This window comes from Calliphora vicina, chromosome 3 (genome assembly GCF_958450345.1).
Source record: "Calliphora vicina chromosome 3, idCalVici1.1, whole genome shotgun sequence".
NCBI lineage: Eukaryota > Metazoa > Arthropoda > Insecta > Diptera > Calliphoridae > Calliphora > Calliphora vicina.
The window spans coordinates 27,062,017-27,079,292 of NC_088782.1; the positions used below are offsets into that span (position 1 = coordinate 27,062,017).

General features: G+C 29.6%; 1 protein-coding gene across 3 annotated transcripts in view; it reads right to left on the bottom strand.

Moving 5' to 3' along the window:
* Positions 1–264: 264 nt before the first annotated feature.
* Positions 265–17,276, bottom strand: part of LOC135953254 (protein alan shepard-like) — a 119,440-nt gene continuing 102,428 nt past the window's right edge. The window contains exons 2-10 of one of the 3 annotated variants that reach the window (XM_065503048.1): positions 14,930–15,462; positions 9,981–10,039; positions 9,536–9,660; positions 2,260–2,401; positions 1,987–2,184; positions 1,808–1,896; positions 1,568–1,723; positions 1,299–1,470; positions 265–1,170 (exon numbers count right to left, since the gene is read on the bottom strand). In XM_065503048.1, coding sequence (XP_065359120.1) covers positions 1,318–1,470; positions 1,568–1,723; positions 1,808–1,896; positions 1,987–2,184; positions 2,260–2,401; positions 9,536–9,660; positions 9,981–10,039; positions 14,930–15,462 — 1,455 coding nt within the window. In that variant the 3' untranslated portion in view covers positions 265–1,170; positions 1,299–1,317. Of the gene's footprint in view, positions 1,171–1,298; positions 1,506–1,567; positions 1,724–1,807; positions 2,185–2,259; positions 2,402–9,535; positions 9,661–9,980; positions 10,040–14,929; positions 15,463–17,276 lie in introns of those variants that run through there. The other 2 variants (XM_065503047.1, XM_065503049.1) reach the window with 2 other exon arrangements.

Here is a 17,276-nt window from a genome sequence, read left to right on the forward strand (position 1 = left end):
TTTAAACTACAAGAATTGAAAAGGATAATTTTTGACTATGTTAACAAGTACAAAGTATTGTGAAATTGTATATGTAAAATTTTGATTATATGTAATTATAAAATTTGTTTAACTTACCTTTCATTAACTCACCTGCCGCATTTTTCAGCCACAAATAAATAAGAAAACATTTGCATTTTTTTTTTCTTAAAAATATTTTCAAAGTTTTTCGTTTTTATTCAAAATAAATAATACATCCACAATTAATTTGTTTTATGTTGTTACTTGTTTTTTTTTCTTGACTTAAATTTAAAAACATGGTTTTCTTCTGTTTCCATTTATGGTTTTTATTTCCATTTTTACTTTTATTTTTTTTTTTTTTACTACTACATTTTTTTTCTTATTTAAGAACTACTGGATTTAATTTTTTTCGATTTCTGTTTATAATTTAAATTGTTTTTTTTTTTTTGGAAAATTTTACAAAAATAGTTTAAATAGCTTAAGAAAAAAGGTTTAAGAAAAAACATTAATTTATTACTGAACTACTTAAACTAAACAAATCAAAAAACATGATGACTTCTAATATAAATTACGAGAGCACGATTTAGAATGGGCTCCTTATTAACGTTATCAAGTATATAGAGGCGATAAAAAAAAGAGAAGAGAAACTATGGAAAGTGCAGCTTAAAATTACTCAAAAATTAAAAGAAAATACATACGTTGTTTATAATATTATAATTATTATTAATATTACACTACCAAAACAAACAAAAAAAAAAAAAAACATTAAAAACAAAACAAAATTATTTTTCTTTTCTTTTTTAAATTTTACTTAAATTTTTAAATTTTCATTTTTTATACTGGTTTTTTTTTCATTTTATATTCTTTCCCCGACTCGATTGTCTTCAGTTGAAAACAAAAATGTTTGTTGGGTTAAAAAATGTACGCTCAACATCACCCGTGCCAACAAGGTTGCCAACTTGTTTATGCTTAATGGAATTCATGTAAAAAATGCCTTAATTGCTGATTTTTTTTTTTCGTTTTTGTTTTAATATTTTCCCACAAAAAGCGTTATTTTTCTTGGTTTTTTTTTTTATTTTTTAATCTTAAAGTTTAAGTTTTAAACACAAAAATTGGAAAAATGTTTTGGTTTCTTACTACACTTCCGCTGGTTTAATGTATTAGACAGAACTAGAGTTGTTTTTGTTTTAAATAAAAAGGGGAAATAAATTAATGTTTAAAAAGAAATGTTAAAATTATTTATTTGAAGGAATAAAATCAATGGAATTTAAGAAAGAAAAATAATTTTTAAAACTCACCTTAATATAGTAAATTTATCTACTTGGGTGCTAAGGGATGTAAGAATTGCGTGTAGGCAGCACCATTAGGCGAAGCTGCAGTACTCAATGTTTGATCTGTAGAATCTGTTAAAGACATGGTAGGAATCATAGGAGGTGCTGGAGCATAATAGGGATATGTAGGGCTTATATACTGAAAATTGTTGATTAATTAAAATACAAATAATTCTTTTTTTATAGTCAAAAATATGTTGTTGCAAGTTTGAGGTATAAATTCAAAGATAATTCACCTGTAAAGGACCCATGGGTGGACCCATCATAGCACCATACTGCATAACAGCCTCTGAACCATTCAAATACATGCCCGGAGCCTGCAAGGCATTTACCAAATCCGGCTTATAAGGAGAAACACTCAAATGTTGTGGCGATGAGGCCAATTGTAAATACTACAGAGAGAGAGGGAGAGCGAGAGAGAGAGATACATATATATTTATATTAAGCTCTCATAAGCAATATTCAAAGTTTCCAACCTGATTTTCGAAGGCCGTAGCGGGCTGTGTAGCCGCGGCTGCCATCATATAGCCGGGTATCCAGGGAGAACTAGCCAATGGATAACTACCTATTTGGGGTGTACCAAAACGAGTATAGCCAGCTGTACTACCATTTTGCTGAGCCCCTGGATCAGGGGTCACAGGTATACTTTCCATACCTGTGGTTCCGGCCGATATATCCAGACGTGAGCGATTATTGGGATCTCGTGCCTTCAATAAATTCTTTTTAGCTGACGAACAACTATCGGCGAATTTCACCACCAACGGATCATTAGCACCCGGTATTGTAGTACCATTCAACACCTGTATAATCTGCTCACATTTCTCACGGCTCTCCATGCGTGCAAAGCCCACACCTAATTCCAATTATTCCATTAAATCATATATATCAAGTTTAACAATTTAGGTTTTTTTTTTTAATTTTCAATTACCTCGCGAATTCATTTGTGCATCACATAAGATTTTTGTTGATACCACATGACCATACTTGGATAGCATTTTCTCTAAATCAGTCTCTTTGAAATATGGTGGCAAATTTGTTATATACAAATTTGTTGGATCTTGTTCTTGTTGCTTTTGTTTTTGATTGGTTGGAAATTTTAGAAAATTTTTATTATTAATTTGTTTTTCAATTTATCATAGAATATTAACTACATAATGAACTACAATTTAAATAAGACTACTTTACTCATAAATAAATTGTTTTGTTCTCTAAGGCCGGTCCATATCTACACTAAATACTTTAAATATGTATCTGGGTCTAGTTTTATAATCAAATCAAATATGTACTCTAAATAAACTTCCAATAAATGCAGAGATTTTTTTGGCAAGACTAAAATAGAGCATTGTGCTTATTATACTTGATATTAACTTTATATTTGAAAATCTCATTTTCTCTCATATCAAAGCGAGAGGGTATTTCATAAGATCTTTGTGTGTCAAATCTGTTGTTCAAATCAACATGTCAAATTTCAAACGTCATCATCGCCATCTTTAGCGTCGAGAAGCATTTTTGCATAAATATTTACAAGCAAAAAACGTTACATACTTTTAGGAGCGAATCTTAGGCTGGCGCATTTTTGCTGCGTTCTTTGAAATTGTTGTTGGTGATCGGCGAGCGCTATAGATCAATGATTATCAATTTTTTAATATCGAATTGAATGATAGGCATGACAATGTGAGGATAAGGTTATCTCTCGTGGATGTGACATTATTTGTCCACCAAAACGAAGCGATTTGAACCGCAGACATTTTCTTGTGGAGTTTTCGGAAGCCGTAACTCTGTGCTTTTGAATTTTTAAAACTTCCGACATATTTCAACAGATTTTTGATATTTATATCTTTTTATATTTAGGAATGAAATAAGCACGATCAAGTTTTGGAAATAACTAAAAAAAACACTTAATTAGTTATAAAACAAATTAAATATAGAATAGCAATTTTTAGTTAAGGTTCTTTATCACAAGAAGTATTTTGTACAAATATTAAGCCTCAATCACTTTTTAGCCCCATTTGCTTCAAATACCGCCTTTATTGGAAGTTTAACTAATTCTTAACTCTATATTTTTTTTTTAAAAGAAACTCTCTACTATTTCTTAAATCTTCCTAATATGTTTTACAAGAAAATTATATTTTAAATTCAAAATATTATACATATTTTATTAAAACACAAACTTTATTTTTCAAAAAAATTCCTACAAAAATAATTAAAAAAACAAAACTTGATTTAAAATTTAACTCATTTTAGAAAAACTAATTAAGGCTACAAAATCTTTCGAATTCATTTTGGTAAGACTATATTTTTGTTAAACATTTTTTAATTTTAGATTTTTTTAAATAAAACGTAAACAAAAAAAACTTTAAATTTAGAAACAATTTAAGAATAAAATGTAAGTATTTAAAGTATGTTATTAATTATATTATATTAGGAGTTAGAGAATACTCCTTTTTAAAATTAACTAAAGATATATTTACAAATAAATAACAACTAAAAAAATGGTGGAATTAAAGATTTCTATTTAGTAGTTTCTCTAAAGGTATTTAAAGACGGCAATACTGGGTATTAACACTTTTCAAATTTAAAATATTATTGAAATCATTCTGTATGTCAAGAAATCGTTTCGAAAAAACATTTATTGTTTACACCATAGGGTAACATAGAGACGAGACGGAATTGTCAAAAACCTAAGCCTGTTGTCTAAAACCTATATCTTGCAACAACAAAACACATGCTAGTCAATGTATTTTGTTGTTGTATCAGAAATATTATTTGTTGTATTTTTGTTTGACAAATCGGAGTGTCTCGTCTCTATGTATAATTCTCTATGGTTTACACGATAGTATTACAAATATTTTATTTCTTTGTTGATTGATATTCTTCTGCAAACTTTATTTTTACTTTATATTTTCTTGACATTTTTGTTTGCATTATTTGCATTTATAAATACATACCCGATACATATGAAAATAAAAAGTTTTTGAATTGTTTTAAACAAATTTCAAATACCGATCGTAAATCAAAAAAATCATTAGTATTTTTAGAAAATCTAATACAAATTTTGTTTAGACGATGAAATTTTATTATTATACTTTAGTTTTTGACAAATATTAATACTCAGTATCGCCGTCTATAAACACCTTAACTCCCATTAACACGAAGTCTGGTTATAACATAACTAATAGTTATACTGTCGATTAAAATTATTTTTATATGAAAACTGTCAGTAAAACTATTAGTTAAAACATAACCAGACTTCGTGTTACTGGCGGTTAGAAGCAATTAAAAACATTTTGTATTTAATTTTATGGAAATATTTTCAATTATTTAAAAATCATTTGATTTTGCCTGTACACTGGAGTTTTGAAACTTTTTATTTTGGAAAAAATTCGGTAGCTCGTGAACGATTGCAGATATCTTAATGAAAGTTTACTGTATTTATATGGGATCGTAGTTGGAATGGCCATCAAAGTAGCTGATTTTACAATAATCGCCAAAAATTCAGATCTTATTCGAATGGCAAACAATTTTAGTTCAAGAGATATTTTAAATAAAATTGAAAAAAAAAATTCAATACAATTATCTGGTCCCTATAAAAAGTTACACGCATCCAAATTCGAAACATGTTACACAGGTCATATTCAGCCCAATTATGAATAAAATTCCCCCGGGAGTTTTTTCCCTTTTTCCCTTTTTCCTATTCAAATTCAATGGGAAAAAATTCCAGGGGAACAAACACCCGTTGATTTTTTTTATTTTTAATTGGGCTGATTGTTTTCGTGTTTTCCGTGAGTTTTTGAATGTCCTGCCTCTAAACTGAAAACGGCAATACTGCTCCTGTCAGCAGGCATCTGTCAATTGACTCCTGTCAACAAGCTGCGTCATTTAATTTGAGTTTGGCGGCCATTGATAGCAGACTACTGCGTTTAGCATTATTTTGTGCGGAGAACAACCATCACTCAAACCAAGGCTAAGCTTAATAAATACTTGGGAACTCTGCACCATCAATTTCAATGGTAAAAAAGTGGTTTATTGAATTTCGTTGTGGCCTTACAAGCATGGAAGATGCAGAACGTTCTGCAAGCCCAATTGAAGTCTCTACACCCGAAACTATTCAACAAATTCACGATATGGTGTTGCCCGATCAGAGATTGAAAGTGCGAGAGATTGTGGAAGCCATATGCATCTCATATGGGTATGAGAAAGCAATTGCAGTTTGCACGGCAAAAATCCATGAATTGCTCTTCTGCCTAATCTCCGGATTTAGCCTCGAGTAGCTATTTTTTGTTTCCAAACCTCAAGAAATGGCTCGGTGGAAAGAAATTTGACTGCAGCGATGAAATCATCTCACAAAAAAATACATATTTTGATGATATCTTATTTTTCGAAAGCGATAAAGAATTGGTAAAACGTTGGACATAGTGCACAGAGCTCAAGGAGACTACTATGTTGAAAAATAAAAATTTATCCAAAAACCTGTGTCTATTATTTTCAAAATGGTCATCATACTATACTTTAATTTGTCTTATCTTATGTAGTTTTTAAAAATGTAGACATTTCCACCATCAAAAACGCGACATTTTTAGAAAGAAATCTTAAACAAAAATGTTCTTATTTCAATTTTTTAAGGTACTTTAGCAGCACTACGTTTAGTGCGGATGTATCTAAGATTTACGTATGTAAGTACCCGCTATATCGTCAATACATCACCTTGTCTTAACACCGGATAGAGAAAAAGCGTATATCACCGCCATTGTGTGTCTTGCAAGGAACATACAAAAATGACTGCATGGATAAATGCACAAGCATCTTGGATAGGAGCTTGGGCTATCTAATCCTGGACATCCATAGCTAGTCAATCAGCAAAAACTGTCCAATACATGATTTCTAACTTCAAAAACTCCCAGGCGATATAGGTCAAAGTGTGTGCTTTTACGAGCTATACACAATTCATACAACAACAATTATGTCACGAACACCACTCCAATGCATTCTTCAAGCTCTGAGCCGTTTGCTATTAATTAATGTTTCTGTTGTGTCAGCAACTATTAAGATACAATGGGTTATACGAAGTTTGCCACTGGCACAAACATCAGTAATTCAAGCAACGATCTGCTACCCGCATTGGGTTCTAAACCTCAGCCAGGAACATCACCCACAGCCATTCAGGATAAGTTCTGGGGCTACTGACTCCCGCAGAAGACTCTGGTCAGCGTCGAGTTTAAATAAATAAACTCTTTCCAGAATAGGGTTTCGTGGAAACACGGGGCTATGGTTTCGCCCCATATCTCGCTTCTAAGTACAACACCAAGGTTTGGAAAGATCAACAAGGTAACGTTTAGTGCAAATGGTAGGCCATTTCGGTTTTTCCAATTTGTTAGCGTGGCTTCAAAAACGTGACAAAGTATAGAACTCATTTTCGACTACTTCTAGAAAAATGCAAAAATCTGCGTATTAAAACATAGGCCCTAATTTTGTAAATCACGTCACCAAAGTGATATTTATGTGCAAAGCAAAAAAAAACATTTAACACATTTCAAAAATTTGTTTTTGTTTTATGTACAAATTCTGAACAAAACAAACGCACAAAAATTCAAGCGTTGATTTGCCTTTCATAATTTGAAAAACAAAAACAAATTTTTAAAATGTGTGAAATGTTGTTTTTGCTTTGCACATAAATATCACTTTGGTGACGTGATTTATAAAATTAGGGCCATAATTTTTTTTAACTAAAGTTTTAATTCGTTTCGTACAACATTTTAGTATGATTTAGCACGCGACATATTTTCTCATCAAGTTTGTAAGAAAGAATAGTTCAAGTATTTCAGCAAAAGCTTTATATTTATTCAAGTGTCTGCTTGCATGCTTAATCTGCTATATTTCTTTAGCATAATATTTCATTCTATCGCGCAACTTTATGGTGATTTTGATACGTAAGACAAAAATCGCCAGGCCAGCCACAAAAGAAGACCAAGAATTGGAGGCATAACTCCATGAAGTTTGTTGTCAAACCCAACAAGAGCTTGCAAAATCATTGAGAGATACTCAATCAACAATTTCAAAACTTTTGCAAGCAGCGCGATTCATCCAAAAGCAGGGAAATTGGGTACCATACGAATTGAAGCCGAAAAACCTTGAATGACGATTTTGTATGTCCAAAATTATGCTTGAACGCTATAAAAGAAAATCTTTTTTTTTACCAAATCATTACGAAGCGTGAGAGATCGTTTGTGAAGCCCAGCCAACCAGCCGAGTCGACACGAAAGCCAAATATACATGGCGCTTAGGTAATGCTCTGTATTTGGTGAGACCAAAAGGGTCTATCAGGAGCTACTGAAATCTAGCCAGACCATTACAGTGAACCTGTATCAAAAGCAATTTATTCGTTTGAAACGCGCAGAATATGCGGCCAGACATGAAACTGTAATATTCCATCATGACAACACTTAGACACATGTTGCAATACCTGTTAAAAACTATTTAGAAAGTCAAGTTTTTGCCTCACCCAATTTATAGTCCAGACCTTGACCCGTCCGACTACGATTCGTTTCGATCGAAACAGAAAGCTCTCTCTGGGATACGCTTTACTTTGGAATAGAGTATCCGATATTGGCTTGATTCGTACTTGGCCTGAAAAAATTAGCACGGAATCCATATGTTGCCAGAAAGGTGGGAAAATGCCATTGCTAGCAATGGCCAATACTTTGATTACTGATAACAATGATTTAGGTACTAGAACGCGACATTCGAAAATAAGTAAAATAAAATTACAATTTTACCGTTAATCAAGATCTGTTTAGCCTCTTTTTGTTTGGCCATTTTGTTTACATTAATTTTTTGTTGATAGAATGCTTTCATAAGATAAGAAGAAATATATTTTCAGTTTTCAGTCAAATTTTTTCAAGACAACAAGTAAGATTATATGCTCATATGGCTAATATTATAAAAATTTGGAAATTTGTCTAATATAATGTTTAAAAACATAATTTTTGTATTAACATTTCTATTTTCGGTTCCGGTGGACTATTCTGTGGAAATGCGCATATGCTGCTGCATTGTATGTACTTGTGATAAATTTAAGTTTTTCGACATTTGAAAATCAACATTTGTACATATTTTAAATGTGGTCTTTTATAATAATCTGTTACCTACTGCTTTAAAACAAAAAAATAACAAAATTAATTCTTTACACGTTTTAAAAGCCATACAAATTCCTGGAATAAAATGTCCCTATATGTAAACTCAAACAAGTGATTTAGGCCCTATTTGAAACATAAAAACAGGAATTAAACCATATATTCTGTGGAATTCCAATGAAAAATTAAAAAAAAAAACAAATATTTAATAAAAAAAATTCCACCATTCACTAAGAGGTTTTTGGTTTTTACACAAATAAAAACACTTTATAATAATTGTGTTCAACTATAAAAAAAAAGTCTAATCCTTTTTTTCTCTGCAAATTACAACTAAAGATGAATTTAAAAATGCTATTTGTTTAACTAAATACTAAGAAGAAAAAGAAATATTTATAAAAAAAATAAAGCACTGAAAAAATAATCTCTACCAATTTAATTTGAGAACACAAAGCTCTCATAAATACGTAGCTAAATGTCCTTTTTATATGTGTTAAAGATGACAAAAAAAAATAAAAAGAAATGAAGAAATTTATATAAGAGATTTCACAGATTCATTGCTTTATATATACATAATGGTTGGATGGATATACCTTTGGGTCCTGGACTCTTGTTGTTTTTAAAACTTTTTTTTTTATTATTTAGATATATACATATGTAGGGTAGTTTAAATTGCACAAAAATGCTGTAAAAATGTCTATGTATGTTGGTTTTTATTACGTTTTTTTTTTGAATTTTTATATTTTTGTTAATTAAAAAATAAAATTTCTAAAGAATTCTTTCAGATTTTCTTGCTTCCTTTCCTCAACATTTCTTTAAACGTTGCAAACTCCTTAAAAAAGTGTCATTTTTTTTTCAATATTTTTTCTTCAACAATTTCTTTGCCTCTCACTCTTTTTTTCATACTAATTATACTTGCATGCAACAAACAACCAAAAAATTTATAAATGAAAATAATAAAAAAAAAAATCATACATAAAAAACACAAAACTTAAAGAAACGTAAAAAGGAAAATCATAAAAGAACATAAGAAAATATAAAGAAAGAAATAAAAATTTCGAACAAAGAAAAACGTACAATGGCCGGCCTAAGTAGCACCCAAACACCCACTTTTGCCATTTGTGCTTTAATGCCTTTTGCCTGCAACGATTTGACGGCATTATCAGCGTATGCTGGTGATTCAAAATCTACAAAACCATAACCTACAAAAAAAAAAGAAGAAAAGAATCAAATATATCGTATTGAAAATGTGGAAAGAAGTAGACAACAACAACACAAGAAGAACAAGAATATGACAAAAATGGAATGGAACATAAAAAAGATAACAAATTTCATTATTAGAACAAAATTATTATTAATATTATCATTTTGTGGTTGAATAAAGCAAAAAAAAAAAAAAAAGTAAAAAATCTTGAATTTAATTTGGTTGTTTTTTTTATTATTTTTTTTTTTGGAAAGAAAAATATTTTTGTTAAGAAAAGTATAAGGGGGTGGCGATAAGAAGAATTTTCAGTAAACTCACCTTTACATTTTTTTGTTGTTTTATCAAAAATAGCTTTGGCTGATACAATGGTACCATATCTGCAATGGAAAAGACAAGATTACAATAGTAATTAATTAAATTGTTAGATATTGAAATGACACAAAACTATTCTAAAACTAAAATTGCAAGAGAATGCTAAGTAATCACAAGATGGTTTGAATATCTTTAAAAGTGTCTAGTTTTTTTAATATAGTTTAAGTTAAATTTATAATAAGGTTTTACAGAATCACAAAGTACTAGGGTTTTAAATTGAGGCTATCAGCGCAAAAGTGGTGTAACCCCAAACTATTGACTTATTGGTATATTCAACTTACACCACTTTTGCTACATTACTTTGTTATATTATTACATTTGTATTGATAGCTGGTAATGTAAGGACTGTATGTAACACCAGAACAGCAAAATTGTGGGCTACACCACTTTTGCGCTGATGGCCTCAATTATTCGTGTTTAATTTTGTTCGAATAAAAGTTTACCATATTATTTATTATTCGAGTGAAAGATTAATTGTTTAAATTTCAATATTTTTCGAATAATTTACTAAAATAAGAAGAATTTATAATAATTTGTTGGATAATAATAAAGAAAAATACAGAACAACCACCAATTTCACGATGTCTGGTTATTTATTAACCTAAAGTTATACTGTCTGTTAAAATATTGATTGCGTTATATGCGGGAAGTTTTGCTTTACTTCTTTAATTTGAAAAAAAAGTGCCACTGAAGCACGGTTTCAAAGTTCGAGAGATGGTTTGTGCAGTTCAGAAGTGGTGATTTTGAAGACAAATATTGCCCAGGCCAGCCAAAAAAGTTTAAAGACCAAGAATTTGAGGCATTACTCCATGAAGATTGTTGTCAAACTCAACAAGAGCTTGCAAAATCATTGGGAGCTACTCACTCAGCAATATCAAAGCGATTGCGACCAGCAGGATTCATGCAAAAGCAAGGAAATTTAGAACCATACGAATTGAAGCCGAGAGACCTTGTAAGACTTGCGATGAAAAATGGATCCATTACGATTACCTGAAGCGTAAGAGATCGTTTGTGAAGTTCGACACCAAATACATATATCCATAGTGCTAAGGTAATGCTCTGTATTTAGTGGGACCAAACCATCATATAACCAGTACCGAACGCAATTTATTCGTTTGAAGCGAGCATTTACCAAAAAACTCCCAGAATATGCGACAAGACATGAAACTAATCTAGAATGAAGTGGTTGGGAAGTTTTGCCTCACCCGCTTTATAGTCCAGAGCATGCCTCGTCCGACTATTATTTGTTTAGTTCGATGTAGAACGCCTCAAAAGATGATCAGTTTTTTTGGCTCGGAATCCATATGTTACCAGAAAGATGGAAAATGTTCATAGCTAACAATGGCCAATACGATATAACAAATAAATTTCTATTGTACAAATGTCTCAAAATAAAACATAGCAATTTGAAAACATTTTTAAATCATACACCCAATACATGATAAAAAAAACGAGTAAGAGAGCTGTATTCGGCTATGCCGAATATTATATACCCTTCACCAAATTATACTTCAAAATAAAATTTTTAAATATTTTTAGATAAACAAAATTTTTTTTCCAAAGTTGTTTTTTTAATTTTTTGGAAAAAAAATTTTTCGAATTGTTTTTTTAAAAATTTTTTTCATTTTAAATTTTTTTTCTTTTTTTAATATTTAGGGAAAAGAATTCTTCTGAAAAAAATATTTCGGGTTAAAATTTTTTTTTACGATTTTCCCTCATTGCAGGTCCAACTTACTTATATATACGTCGTTGCAAAGGTCTTTGAAATATCTATCATTAGATATCCATATTGTCTATATTAATGACTTAGTAATCCAGATATAGATCAAAAATAGGTAAAAAATCGATGTTGTCCTGGTTTTTTCCTTATATCTGAGCCATTTGTGGACCGATTTTCTCGATTTAAACACCGATCCGGAAGAATTTCGGAGATACTGATGTATAAATCGTGCATGTAAGTTATGTGGGGGCTTCGGAAAGTTGATTTCAACAGACAGACAGACGGACGGACATGGCCTAACCGACTCCGCTATCTACACGCATAGAAAAAATATAGTTGGGCATGGTTACTGTAACCATTTCAATATTGTTACAAGTTTTTTAACTATATTATAGTCACAGTAACCATTTACATGATTGTGGTAACCATAATATTCATAATTGATGTATAAATCGTGCATGTAAGTTATGTGGGGGCTTCAGAAAGTTCATTTCAACAGACAGACAGACGGACATGGCCTAACCGACTCCGCTATCTACACGCATAGAAAAAATATAGTTGGGCATGGTTACTGTAACCATTTCAATATTGTTACAAGTTTTTTAACTATATTATAGTCACAGTAACCATTTACATGATTGTGGTAACCATAATATGGTTAACTTACGATTCACATGATTGTCTCAAACATATATATGGTTACAGTAAATATATATATATATATATAAATGTAACACTATATAAATGGTTACAGTAACCATGCCCAATTATATTTTTTCTCTGCGTGTATAAGGATCCAGAATACATATACTTTATAGGGTCGAAAAATTATATTGTGGAAATTACTAACGGAATGAAAAACTTATATATACCCTTCTCACGAAGGTGAAGGGTATATCAAGACATTCAAATTGCGACATGGTTTTCGTATTTTAATTCATTTTGATAATGTTGATATCTTTCTATTTAACATTATAAATTATTGGTTTTATTTGAGAATTTTTTTCATCAATATTTCTATTTATATAAACTATTTTTTAACATTTGATCTTGAAAATAAATTTATTCCAGTATTCGATTATTCAACAATTCTGTGGTGGTTTGGAAAAACTAGGTAACTCCATTTTTTTGAAAACAAGAGAAAAACACATTTAAAGTTTTAAACAAATTTCACTAATTATTTAATATGAATTTATGTAATTATGCATGAAATGAGATTTCTGGTTCCATTGAACTCATTTTTGAACATTAGGACCGAAAACCGATGTCAGTTACCTTGTTTTTTAGAAAAATGGTGTTACCTAGTTTTCCAAAAAAAAAAAATTTAATTAATTTTTTATTTTACAGAATTAAAGCAACTTTAGTAATCATTGTGGTAAAACATTGACTATTTGACTCAGTACATTAATTTATCCGTTTTTTATAAAAAAAAAATGGAGTTACCAAGTTTTTTCAAAAAATATTTTTTCCTTTTTTCTTATATGCATATCAAAAATAAACGGATTTTTTTTTCTTGTTTTAGGTTCAAAATTTGAACCCAAAGACCCGTATTTTTCTATTTCGCTCTTAGTTTTCGAAACATCGTTTTAAATTTAAAATTTTTTAGTTTTTTTTTTTTGAAAATATTTTTTTTAGTTAGCAAATTTTTATATGAAAATAACTTTTAAATGAGAAATTATATAAAAATTGAAACGTACTTTATATTTTTGGTGTTATCTCAATTTGCTCCAAAAGTGGAGTTACCTAGTTTTCCCAAATGTTCATAAAATTTTTTATTTTAACCTTAAAAATTTTATTAATTCGAATAAAAATTATTTTTTTTTCTCTATTATTCGAATAATTTTCATTCGATTGACAACCCAACAATTCAATAATTACTGAACGAATAATTTTTTATTATAAACTGAAAAATTTTATTAATACGAATAAAAAATATTTTTTTATTTTATTCGAATGACAACCCAACAAAATATCCGAATATTCCATAATTACTGATCATATAACTTTTTATTATAAACTGAAAATTTTATTAATTCGGAAAAAAATATTCGAATAATTTTTATTCGGATAAAATTTCAGAAAAATTAAATTTTTGTATCAAAACTCGCAGTGTTAAAAGTTACGACTACGGATTATTATAGAACAACACCCTATCTATGAATTCCAACAAAATCCATCCTCCAATCTTATCTCAAATCTAAATTTTGAATCTGGGAAAAATTAAAAAAAATCGTACTAAAACTCGCTCTGTTAAATATTATGACCGCTGACTATCATAGTGGGACAGCTTAGCTATAAATTCCAACTATTTCCATCCGCCCATCTTCTTTAAATACATCCTCCCATGAAAATAAAATTTCGGAAAAATTATTTTGTGTAGCAAAACGTGCACTGTTAATAAACTACGGTTTCTCCCATTTCTTGGAATTTAGAAATTAAATTTTTTGTATCAAAACACGCACTGTTAAAGGTTATGACAACGGATTATGATAGAAAAACATCTGCCCATCTTCTCCATTTTCGCTGGAATTCAAGTTCATCCTCCAAAAAAGTCAATTTTAAAAATTTAAATTTATGATTTCACTTGGTTTTTGGAAAAAGAGGAGATTAGCTGCCGATTCCATCATTAATGGTCAATTTCGTCCAATCGTGTGGTTTTTATTCCATTTTGAATACACTTGCCTTCATTAAGATATATTAACGCTAAGAATGTTTACTTTAAAAATAGACAAATATCAACCAAAAACAGAGCAGTATCAACACGATCAAATCATTCCTAAACAGCTCGTAATAGCAATATTTGCAAAGTTTCTTGAGGTTATTTTAGAAAAAATAAATGGGTTCTGGCACACTGGACTGGTTCTGGGACACTGAACTGGTACTGTGATTCTTTTCCTGATGTTAGAAACCGGTTGTAAATCTGAAACTTTGAATGAAAAGACCTGCCCCTTTAAGCATTGGTCTGGCAACAGTGTTTTCCAAATTGGTTTAAGATTCATTGATAAATTGCCCTGCCCTCATCAAATTCTTTTTCAAATTCATTAAACACATCTCAATTCAATGTACGGATTAAGATGCACAATCTAGTATTGGATTTATCCTAATCTTAACCATTTATCTAACTATCTAAAATAACTAAAGAATATATGAATCGATTTAATTAGTTTCAACTTACTCTGAACATAAAATAACTAAATCCTTATCGGTCGTACCCTCGGGCAGACCACGTATGTAGACGTTTGTTTTTGACAATTGATCGGAGCCCGCCTGTTGTTGCTGCAGTTGTTGTTGTATATGATATTGCTGATTATCAGGTGTCACCTGTTGTTGCTGCTGCTGTAAATGTTGTTGTGGCTGATGTTGCATTTGTTGTAATTGCTGCAATTGAGCCGGTTGCTGTTGCTGTGTACCATTTATATTTGTCGGACCCATTGTGATGTGTTGTGGTTGATGCTGTTGTTGTTGTTGGTGTTGCAATGCCGTTGCAATTGATTTGCAATTAATAAAATTTTGACCCAGACTAGTTGTTGCAGCAGATGTTGCCACAGGGGGATTGTTAGTATTATGCGGAAATGATGATGATGGTGACTGTTGGAAATTTTGTTGTTGATTTTGTATTAATGCCGCTGATGATGCCACTGACGTTTGTTGCTGATGCTGCTGTTTGGGATTATTAAAGGTTGTTTGATTTGTAAACGAAGAATGTTGCTGCAAAGAGAGAAAATTGAGAAAATTTTTATTAATAATGTAAAATTTATTTTAATAATTTATTAATGATTTTTGGGTTTTCTATTGTATTTTGTATGTAATTAAGTAATTTTTTGTTGGTTTCTTAACAGAAATTTACATTTACATGTTTGAAATATGTCATTCTAGTAATATTTTTGTTTAAATAATAGAAATTTATGTCAATAGAAAATATCAAGAAATTTTGTTTTTGATTTAATTATGAAATAATTGATACCAGTTCAATATGTGACAAATATTTGAATTGAAACGGTTTAAGAAATAGTTTTTTCTGTGTAAGCATTTTTTTGTTGGTTGCTTAACAGAAATTTACATTTACATGTTTGAAATAATAGAAATTTATGTCCAATTATTTATTATTTATGTTAATCTTTGTTAGTAAGAGCCACTGGAATTTTTATGTTTTTTTTTTTACAATTAAATGTTTTAAGTCACACAATGTTTGTGTAAGTACTTAATAAATATTAGGCTTATGTATAAATTATGGTGCAGCTTGTTACAAAAAGTTTGAAAGAAATTCTGTAAAATATATTAAAAATTGACTAATCCAGTGTACGGCATAGAGAGAACATTGATTATAATCCATACCATGTTATGTACATACATATGTACATTCTTTTTCTGTTATATACAAAATTGTTTATATAAAAAACTTTTATACACTTATAGGGAAATGTTAGAGATTTATAGAGAAAACTATTGTATAAAAGATTTTCTATACATAAAACTATTATATTCAATAGTTTCTATAAAAAGCTTGTATACACTAAATTATTTATATAAAAAACTGTTATAAAAATAATTTTCTAAAAAAACGACTATACACTAAATATTTTGTAGAGAGAAATTTTCTATAGACTCTGTTATACATAAAATTTATATAGGCAAATTTTTATAGAAACACTGTTATGCACAAAATTTTCAATAAATAAAACTGTTATACACATTTACTATAGAAGCAACTGTTATACTCATTTTCAATAAAAAAAAACTGTTATACGCCCAATTTTCTCTAAAGAAAACTGATATATGGGGGATTTCATGTCAAGTTAACCAACTTTTGACTTAAAAATCTACTGATCGGGATGAAATTTGCACCAAGTTCTATTGGATAGTAATTCAGACACAATTTTTCAACAAGTAACAATTTTTATGTCTTGAGTTACAAAACATTTATTTTGATAGATATCCCACAAGCATCCCACTAAGCGATCAAAAGCATCTTAAAAGAATAGACCTAAGCTTTTTTTAGAGCAAAAACAAATTAAACAAGTAAGAGAGCTATATTCGGCTGTGCCGAATTTTATATACCCTACACCAAAATATACTTTAAAATAAAATTTTTTAGGTAAACAAAATTTAATTTTTTGTCCAGTTTTTTTTTAAATTTTAAAATTTTTTTTATATTTAATATTTTGTTTTTAATTTTAAAAAAAATTTTTTTTGTTTCTAAATTTTTTTTTAATATTTAGTGAAAAAAATTTTGGTGAAAAAAAAATTCGGGTTAAAAATTTTTTTTCCGATTTTGACCCATTGTAGGTCCAACTTACTATGGTCTTATATACGTCGTTGCACAGGTCTTTTAAATATCTATCATTAGATATCCATATTGTCTATATTAATGATTTAGTAATCCAGATATGGGTCAAAAATCGAAGTTCTCCTGGTTTTTTCCTTATATCTCAGCCATTTGTGGACCGATTTTCTTCCGAGCCGGAAGAATTTCGGAGATTTGATGTATCATTCGTGTATGTAAGTTATTTGGGGGCTTCAGA